We start from the raw sequence: 10,000 nt of genomic DNA, 5'->3' as shown, positions 1-10,000 counted from the left end.
GAAATCCCGTACGTTAATGCATGACAAAGATTGAAAGGAAATGAAACTTGAAAGCGATACCGTAGTGTCAGCAAAAGCTTCAATCGTTCGTTGACGGTTAATCAGTTTTTGACATAGCACCAGGTTTCGATTTTATCGCTTCAACTTCAGAAGGCAGTGTGGCCCAGTGGTAAGGACGCTTGCCTTGAGATGCGGAGTTCCTGGGTTCAAGATCCGCTCTGACCACTCGTTGAATTTGTTCCTGGTAGTCCCTGGTTCAACTTCCCAGCTGCACTTGTAAATAGCCAACCGGTTTGCCTCCGGCCAGTTGGGATTCTTAACAGTTGTTGTTGATGTGTTCTGTCGTTTCGTTGATTATGTTTCATTGGTCCTGAAAAGCCCCTCGTGGGAAGTGGTCAATTATGTATTATTTTTTTTAACCTTATAGCCCAGGTATTCTTGTTGTCAGTGTTGAAGAAATTGTTTCATCGGGGTTTAACTAGACTTTCTAAAGTCGTTCGCTTTTCGTTTCCGGTTTGGCAGTCGTACAGAGCTCTCTCACTTCGCGCTCTGTGAGCTCGACTCGTCGTCAAGTCTACTGGTTAACCCCCTTCTCCAGGGATGGTACTGGGAGTAAGAAAAAATTTAACTTTTTTACATTCAACTAGAAGACAACGAGCGTCCGGTTTTTCAAACAGTAACTTGCCATCAAGCTTCAGTATTTTTTATTTTTATTTATTTTATTTATTGTTAGTCTTTTCCCATTTCATCGGCTAATTATGATTATTAATGCAAGAGAACAGTGAGCTGAACTCTTTTTCCCCTACATCTTATTTCCATAACCATTAATAGTTACTAGTAAAATACAATCAATAGTGTTTTCACAAAACGTCTCGGCGGCCATGTTGTTGGAGTAAAATATTCTTTTCCGAATTAAACTCTATTTATATGAAAATGCTTCCTTTTGTTTTAGTATACAAACATGGCAGCAGGCCACATGAGTGAACACACACTATATTAAAAATAACATGCTTTCAATAACACAATAACAATTTATATTATACATGTATATGTCACAACAAGCTCCATAGGATTATTGTACACTTGCCATTTAGCCTCAAAAAATTCCTTATTATTGTTCTTTAATGGTTTTCTGTATTATAAATCAGCCAGTGGTTAGGGTGTTGGGTTTGCATGCGGTTGCCCTGGGTTCAAATCCCGCTCTACACCACTGGTTTGGATTTGTTTCCGGTTGTCCCAGATTCAACTCTACCATGTAAACAGCCAACTGGTTGCCTCATGCCAGTTGGGGTCCTTACTGTTTATTTCAGATTATTAAAAGTGGGATGCCTGTGAACTAGCTTGATAAACAAAGCATTTACATTTTTTTACCACAGTAAGCTGAACTCGGCTTTGATAACACTATTTATAAACTGTGAAAACTATAAATTAAGATCATCTTTAATTTTGTCATGTTTTCATTCGCCGGCATGCTTTTCACGTTTTTTCCCTTTCCAGAAAAAAAAAACCAGAAGAAAAAGATAAGGCAGCCTTTGTTATCGAAATTATCACCTCCCGAGACAAGCGTAAGGATTTGGGTTCATTGACTGGAAAGTAAAGTTTTACCACTTACGATTCTACCAATTTAATTTGAAATGAGTGCTTTCCCGCACTGGCTTCTTCAGTCCTGAGCTAGTAACAATTTGAATGATAAACTCTACAGAAGAACAAGTTTTCGAAACGGGTATTTGACAAACTCGATATGCCTCCACCATTGCGCGGCCTAAAAATGTGTTAGAGTCATGGGACACTCTGAAAATGTTGAAATACGCGGGTGGGTCAAGTTTGTTTTCTCCAATTGGACAGTCCCACATGAGAGTGAGGCTCAAGAGATGTTCGTCGCCACGTGATTTCCACTCCAAATCGAGGCTTCTTACGTTTCGCGCTAATCCCAATGGCAGCTTGAGAACTTGTGGATCAATAATCTAGAGAAAACAACAGACAAAGTTTGTAATCCGTTTCAGTTTGGTAAACTTGGGTCTCTGTTGACTTGTATAATTTAGCAGTTTGAAAGGGTGGCATACACGTGTGACATGGACAAAAAGAGGAAAAAAATAACCTTTATTTCCCCCAAGTAGAGACTGAATTCTCCTGTAAAATTTGCACCTGAAAGTAAAAAAAGCCAATCTAATTTACTCTGATATACTACAAGAAATACAAAGGATGAAATTGACTAATCCCAAATGGGGCATTAGCGAAAGCTTATTATCCAGCATAAAGCAGTTTATTTCCAGCGCAAAACAGTTTGTTGCTATTTGTCTCACCCACGGGAAATCGGATAACTCCCGTTCCAGATTTCTCGACGTCAAAGTTTGTCCGCCCTAGTTTCTACTCTGATAAACAGCGAATCGAAATTCCAAAGCGCCCCTGCTACAGTGGTTAATGTACGGTGAAAAGGAAGTACAAAGAACGTCCGAAACTACACTTTTACGTTTTGTCCGGTTATGATATTCGCGGGGAGGGAAGGCTGTTAGGTTCCTTGGATTCTAATCATGTCATGCATGATGACAAGCTAGATTCGCTCAAAATCAATTCTTAGTACCTGAAACAACAGAGCAAACCAGTCTGATCTCTTGCACAGTGTGGCCAACCAATTCTTTCTCGGCAATCAGATAGTGTCTGTGGATTTAGAAGGTATCATTAAGCCAGGATAAATTGAGCGCAGACAAGGCCTTGACGAAGTAATACTTCGGCGCCTTTAAGTCGTTTTTTAATCACCTCCCTCGAAAAAAAGCCACGAGCGAAAAATCTAATAAGCACCGACGCGCTTGATTGGAGAACTCCCTTGTCTTACTGACAGATTCTCGGTCGCCACCATGAATACATTATTTTAAGAATGGTGTTTACACCACGAGATTACACCGAACATGAGCAAATGTGTAATAAACAAACCAGTCAACTCTAAACGCGAGTACGACTCAGTTCAGCTACTTGCAACCCACCGTGTACACCATGTTTCAACGTCGTCATCCACTGTCAATCCATGAGCCTGCTCTACTGTATTGTGAGAATCACCGGTCAAAGGTTCAAACATTCTGTAACGATCCAGACCAATGGGAGACGTGAAAGCTGATGACGTCAGCGTCCGTGACTTTGGGATCCCGTAACGACGAACCAGCTTTTCATTTAATTCAGAATTCTCTGGATCTGTTAAATCTTTGAAGTGAATTAAGACCATATAAGCACAGTACCGCTAATAAGAACTTACGCAAGATGGACGACGACTACACGAACGTCTATCGGGTCAATGTAATCGTTTCGCTATAATTTCAAGTCGTTAGGGATAAAAATTATGTACCAACAATCCAGAAATTAAAATCATACATGGCTTAAATCCAGGAGTCATATTATAATTAAGTAAAGTACATGTACGATCGTCCGCGTGAGTGTAGATCTGAGAAGGACTCTTAGGGATGACAATAGGGACCTCAAGCACGCGCGTTTTTGAGACGCAGACGGCAACCGGAAGAGAACATTTCGCGTGCCAGGACAGTAGTGTCTCCCAGATTTTTATACTAATCACGAACCTCTAATGGAGAAAAGATACTAACCAATGTAAATGTGGTTGTGTGAAGACAAGTTAAAAGGGAAAACAGCTCACGTCCGGTTGCCGTCCGCATCTCAGAAATGGCCGTGCTTAAAGGAAACCTCCACTCTTACTACGGAATAAGTTTAAACCGAAGGAAATTAGGTTTACAAAGAAATTTATTCAAAATTTGTTTTAAAAAAGAGGTTATATCAGGAAAAGTGAATTTTAAAATCGCTAATTAGTTTCACTTTCAAATTTTGCGGGCTCCGCCATCTTGAATAATTGTGACGTGTTACGGTTGCACTATTGTTCTGACTTAAAGAACTTTTGCCTAATAACAATAGAGCAACCGTAACACGTCACAATTATTCAAGATGGCGGCGCCCACGAAATTTGAAAACAAAAATAGGCGATTCTAAACCTTATTTATTTCGGATCATGCAAACGCTTTCTTTGAAAATATTTTCAGTTATCTTCTGTGATTTAAAGTTATTTTTTTGTTGAAGTGGGGGTCCCATTTAAGGACGGCGCCTTCTAATTCAAAGGTATTTTTGCCCCGATTTATGATTATACAGGAAAGATAGATAATCGTATAAACATAACAACTTTCTTTAATTTTCCAGACATGTTTCGACGGTACATCCGTCATCTTCAGTGTTACATATTTTGAAATCGCCGTTGAATTTAAAGCGCGCGCGATCTTACAAACTTCGTTACATTGCGTTGTCAAGAAGATGACACTGAAGATGACGGATGTACCGTCGAAACATGTCTGGAAAATTAAAGAAAGTTGTTATGTTTATACGACTATCTATATTGTTGCTGCTATCTAGACCTACAGGAAAGATAGATCTTAACAAATTTTCTCTTTAGATACCAAGAGTAATACGAAGATCTACTTTCTCTGCATGGTTTAAAACCGCGCAACAATATCCCTGTATTGGTAAGCATCACCAATAGGAAACCCGAGTATCTGAAGATGCGCAGAACGTATGCGCAATAACAATAGTAGGCACCGTCCTTAATCTCCCCAATGACTGAAGTTTCGTCACAAGCTGAGCGGAAGTAATCATCAAAGTCTGCTCGTGCAAAGGGTGGAGAACTTTTGTTCTGCGTGTTAAACACTTAGTGATTCGTTTTGAATGAAGAATTAAGTAGAATGTGATCAACCGAGCAATGTTTTAATTTCTGTTTGTTAAAATGCGATAAGCCGCATAATGGCGTTTCAGCCAATGAAATTGGAGTTACGGAGCCTAGCCCAAGGGAGTGAATGGTGATTGTGAGCGGAGGTCTCCTGTCTTTTTCGTGAATTAACCTTGGGATACAGAGAACAGTGCGAGTTCCTTTCTTGCTTTCATTAAAGCTGTTACCTTCTGGGGCTCTAGAGTACAGGCATGTACTTGGAGATACAAATTCTGAATACGTGCACTCATATGTTGCCTTTTTAAATGAAATTCAAGTTAACGCGATTTCAACGTTATTGGATCAGCAATTTCCCTTGATCATTCGTCAGTCGTCAGATCACTTAACTGATGGTGTTTCGTAGCCACGTAAAACAACAGGATATCACATAAACACACAATGTTCTATTAAATGTTTTTATCCCTCGTGGTCACATTAAGCCAAAGTAAACCTACGAACAAATGGCAATTGCCTCTAAGCCAAAGACGCAGGTTGCTTTCACCTTGGAACACCTTGCTTAAAATAAAGTACGTTCAAAAAATAAAAACTTGATCGATCACAAAAAATCATCAGTTATCGATAAACAAGGAACTAAGTTAGAAAAGACAAAAGATTATCATGACTTGAAAAACGTAGCAACACAATTCCAACCTTCCTCGCTTGACGTTCCTGGAAGCAGGAGTAGGTATGTTGGTACTTTGTCTGTGTGCAGCTGTAATGCCACGCCCAAACAGTGAACAGGGTCTAACTTAAACGTGAATGACAACAAGAGAGGTCCTTTTATTTGAAAATCCGTCTTCAGCAACCTATTAAAAAAAAGCAAAGCAGAAGTAAACAACAAAAATTTGAGGGATTTCGCGTGCGACAAAAGCCCTTAACCCGTATAGGTCACCTTCCAGCTTTTGAATTAGCCTCTCCCCCCAACCCCCCTGTATTACATCAAACATGAAACAAATTAAAGATATGATGCTCGCAGTTATGAACGCAATTTTAGCAAATGTGTAGATAATGATTAATTTCATATATCATTTCGTTCGTTGATTCATTGATCACGGGAACATTTGAATCCCCAAATGACTCGTAGCTGGCGGTATTGTTGGCGCGAGTGGATAAAAAACCGGGCGGCGAAGCTGCGCAGAGAACTGGGAGGGACGTATTTTTCTCTGCGCCAAAAATACCGCCAGCTACGCAGGCTAACAAATGACCAGCTTCATAGCTCAGTTGGTTAGAGCGTCGCACCGGCATTGCGAGGTCAAGGGTTCAATAAGCACTTAATGACTTGCCCCAAGGGAAACAGTCAGTTTTTTTCCCCGGGACCCTCAATGTTCCCCGAGGCGAAGCCGAGCCGAGTCGAGGGGAAATCAACCTCTCTGTTTCCCATGGGGCCAGTCATTAAGTGTTTTGTTATACCTCCCAACTCAAAATAAAACAATACACGGATTTTTACACGGAATTTGCCGCTGTTTCAAAGGTGCACGACCTGATCACGTGCGAGTTGAAAGTTCAAGTTGTTGTTTCCCTGGGAGTTAGTGAGTTTTGTTCGCCCTGGGGAGTGAGTGAGTTTTGACCCATGACACGTGACACGTTCTCCTCTAATCGGAAAACGCATTTGAGTTGGGAGGTATAACAAACCCCGTTGAAGTTCAGGCTTCTCTAAACAATTGCTAAAATGGCGTTCAGAACTGCGAGAGTCATATAGCTTCACTTGATTTCATATCCACAGTTCAATACATGATTCATTTCATGTATCATTTCGTTCGACGAGACAAATTTGTGTCGCTTACATTAAATACCGAGACAAGAATCATGGATCCTTACATAACGGGTAGGACGCCCTTTGTACATAAAAGTGTGAAATAGAGCGACTTTCGTATGACCTTGAAAAAGTGTTGACAAATTTTTTCACGGACCCATGTTGAGCAACATTAAAACAAAGCTTGTCCTTACTCCCACCAAGGAAACTCCTAATAAGGGCAGTAAACAGTTTGATTGCCCAATCACATTACTGCATTTCAAATAACGTCAAAGCGAAATGCCGATCGCTTCCAGAAAGTTCCATGGAGAGATGACGCTGTCCGCATCCGCGTTCGCTAAGCCAATGAAAATGTTCTGCATTTTTGTTTACGTCCTGTTCTTACGTTTACTTTTCAAGGTCATATGAAAGTCGCTGTAACTGTCAAATAAACATTATGATGCTGGTTTTACGTGCAGTCATTTCAAGGAATCTCACCAATGAGTGCCCTTACCAACATCCAAACCTTGCTGTGTAGTCATCCAGGAATTATACTCACCCAAAGGATAGGAGATAAAAATTCCTTACGAAGGAGAATTTCAAGAGGGGTAACCCAAGGGTATGAGATAAATCAACGCTTGAGAAAACCACTCTCCAGGACAAGTACATTTCACGTGCATGTAGTAGATTTGCAAGGGGTTTGCTCTGACAAATTGCACCACAGGTACCCCGAGCTAACGATGTAATTTGCGCATCACGATCAGTTAAAATTAGAAGCATTTGAATGGGAATTTGCAAATGTGTTTAGGAGTCGAAAATAAAGAACATGAATGGAACAAAAATGCCTTACTTTGTCTTCTCGATACCTTATCAGTGTATTTGTGGCGTACTTTGGCCATTTCAGCGCTATTCCAGTAGGTAATAGGTTCGCTGTTTTCTCTCTCTATTGAGAGAGCAACGGTAGAACTAAAACTTCCTGAATCGCGCTGAAATGGCCAGAAATCCTAAGAACATACCATAAATAAGACAAGGAGGCAAGGTAAGAAATTCTGCGTCTACGTCCTTTTGTTTCTATTTTAATGCCCTAAATAACAAGCGCTAGTTTCCCCATACAAAAATGCCCTAAAATTTATTTACCGCAACAACGATTCTCCGTGAGCTTGGGGTACCTATGCTTGCCCACTTGGCAAATGCACACTCAATACAAGTTAGAACTCAAAGAATGTCACGAGACCATTTTTTTAAATAAATAACTAATGAACCCAGGCAAGTGGGTCATCAAGTTTACAAATGCAATCGGCAAGTTGGGTAGCCTGTGTACAGCCGCCCGCTCTACGAAAAAAAAAATCGGAGAGGAGCGTCTGTGATTTACCGTTGATAATCGTGTTCCATACCACGTGATTTTTCCTGGAAGGTGTGGAAAATGATTTGATTGGTTATAACCCATCGATCATTACATCATTGAAACAACGAGTTTTGATTGGCTTTTATTTTATTTATCCACATCAACACCGTGAGAACCACCGTGAGAGATTTTACGATGAGTTCGTGTGTACTTTGAGCAAAATACAAAATACAAAATACGAATAAAAATCATTTTGATTGTCAAAGAGGTTTTTCTTTTAAAGTACGAGCGGAAATGTTATGTATGGAGTGTGAAGTGGAAATCGATTCGACGTACATTTGTTGGAATTGTTGTCAGCGCAAAAGAAACGAAAGCGCTCTTCACGAGGTGAATATAGCACTATTGAAAAGATTGTCCACTCGAAAACGTCTCCCGCTATTCCTTACCAGTCAATGTAATCCCAACGCCTTGCTCGGACCAGCCTAGCCATTCTCAAGCACAATCTACAAAGCGTGATGCCCTGGAAGATTTGAGATGTGAACACACCGAGGAAAATAACAGTTCATCCGCAACGATCTGTGCTGTTCTGAAGATCAGAGCCGTACCTGGTTAGAAGACTTGCAAATACATCCTTTCCTTTAAAGAGTGCTTCTATGCTATAAAGCCAAGGTATCTTAAAACTATAGGAGACGCTCTTCGATGCACGTTTGAAATCTACCTCATTGACCACCATTTTGAGAATTTAGCTCCAACGAAATATGAACCACGCAAATTTTGGTCAGCGTAGATCACTTAATAATGTCTGCAAAATTATTCCGGAACACGATTACTAACGGTAAATCACAGACGCTCCTCTCCGATTTTTTTTTTTCGGAGAGCGGGCGGCTGTACACAGGCTACAAGTTGGGGTTTTAACGTTTTTCTGGGCATGTAAATAAAAATGAATGCTAAGCGAACAAGTCTAAAACATGGGTTTTCATTCAAACATTTTCCTCAGCATTCAGCTTAAATGCACTCTAGCTTCAAGGGAAGAAATAATTTACATGTAGACCCACATTTGGCATTTTAGTGGTGCTTATAAGATAAAAGAATTAACAAGTTCTATATACACCCTTCATTAACTGCTCAAACTTTTCAAGGGGTATTTATTTTGTTGAATGCAGTAAAGGCATAATTTACCTAACCACACTTTTGGAAACCTCACTTGAAGAGTTAACACATCCAGAAACCAGCAGACAACTTCCTCCATTATATGCCTGGTCCATTGTGTTTTTCACAGAGTTCACAACCAGGCCTTTCTGGGTACCTAGATTGAAGAATGAGTTGTTGAATGATGGCTGGCACTGTTGAGCACTCAAATTTGTCCAAGGGTGAGAAACCACGACCTAATAAAAAATAAATTGAACACAAAAATTATTTGAAGAAACCTCAAGCCACATAAACTTCATGAACCAATTCACAGGCTTGAGACAGACAGAGTACACAACTGTAACGATCAGAAAAGGAAGAACACCTTTCCATCTATGCTGGCAGTTTTCCCACAGCCACGGCAAAGTGAAGTTACAAAAGGGATCTTGCTCACTACAGCATGTACTGTGCAAAAAGGAGCTAACAGCCCCCAAAACCTTTGAAGAGGAAGCAAAGAACACTTCAGCATGATTATCAGTGAATTCAATAGAGATTACTATACTGTAAATATCAGTAATCATTAGGAAGAGACAAGATACATGTACAGTAAGGGGTCCTGTTCACGGCCACTTTTTGTTCAACGTTTATTTTTTGCGCCACAAATGAGTCCGAATAAAAAGCACTTGCTTTCAAAGGTAGCTTGATTCCTTGCCTTTCGTCCTGCCGAGTTTTGAGTTTACAGCTACTATATACTGTGAGCAAGTCGAGGTGACACGAAGGTAGGTGAATTTGGTTTTCACGAAAACTTCTTTTTCTAACATGAAACAAAGCTCGTTAAGGATACTTTGTGGTCGAAATATCAAACACAAGCCTTATTAGTGACTTAACAACAAAAAATTGGTGATAAAGCATTGTTTATTCTGAGGAATCGAGCGCACTCTTGTGTGGCCGAGAACTGGGCCCACGAACGACGCATCCATTTTCGTTATTACTCGGGAGATAACAGCCTTGAGCAGTCGATAGCTTTACATGTGTAAACTGAATG

The 10,000-nt window shown here is 40.3% G+C and overlaps 1 protein-coding gene across 1 annotated transcript in view; it reads right to left on the bottom strand.

Moving 5' to 3' along the window:
- Nucleotides 1-687: 687 nt before the first annotated feature.
- LOC137972050 (cytosolic endo-beta-N-acetylglucosaminidase-like) overlaps nucleotides 688-10,000 on the bottom strand; it is a 26,757-nt gene continuing 17,444 nt past the window's right edge. The window contains 7 exon segments of the mRNA XM_068818859.1: nucleotides 688-1,964; nucleotides 2,099-2,145; nucleotides 2,582-2,658; nucleotides 2,982-3,195; nucleotides 5,402-5,556; nucleotides 9,007-9,212; nucleotides 9,341-9,452. Coding sequence (XP_068674960.1) covers nucleotides 1,617-1,964; nucleotides 2,099-2,145; nucleotides 2,582-2,658; nucleotides 2,982-3,195; nucleotides 5,402-5,556; nucleotides 9,007-9,212; nucleotides 9,341-9,452 — 1,159 coding nt within the window. The 3' untranslated portion in view covers nucleotides 688-1,616.

Source organism: Montipora foliosa, chromosome 9 (assembly GCF_036669935.1).
Source record: "Montipora foliosa isolate CH-2021 chromosome 9, ASM3666993v2, whole genome shotgun sequence".
NCBI lineage: Eukaryota > Metazoa > Cnidaria > Anthozoa > Scleractinia > Acroporidae > Montipora > Montipora foliosa.
This window is presented reverse-complemented; position numbering and strand designations above follow the sequence as displayed.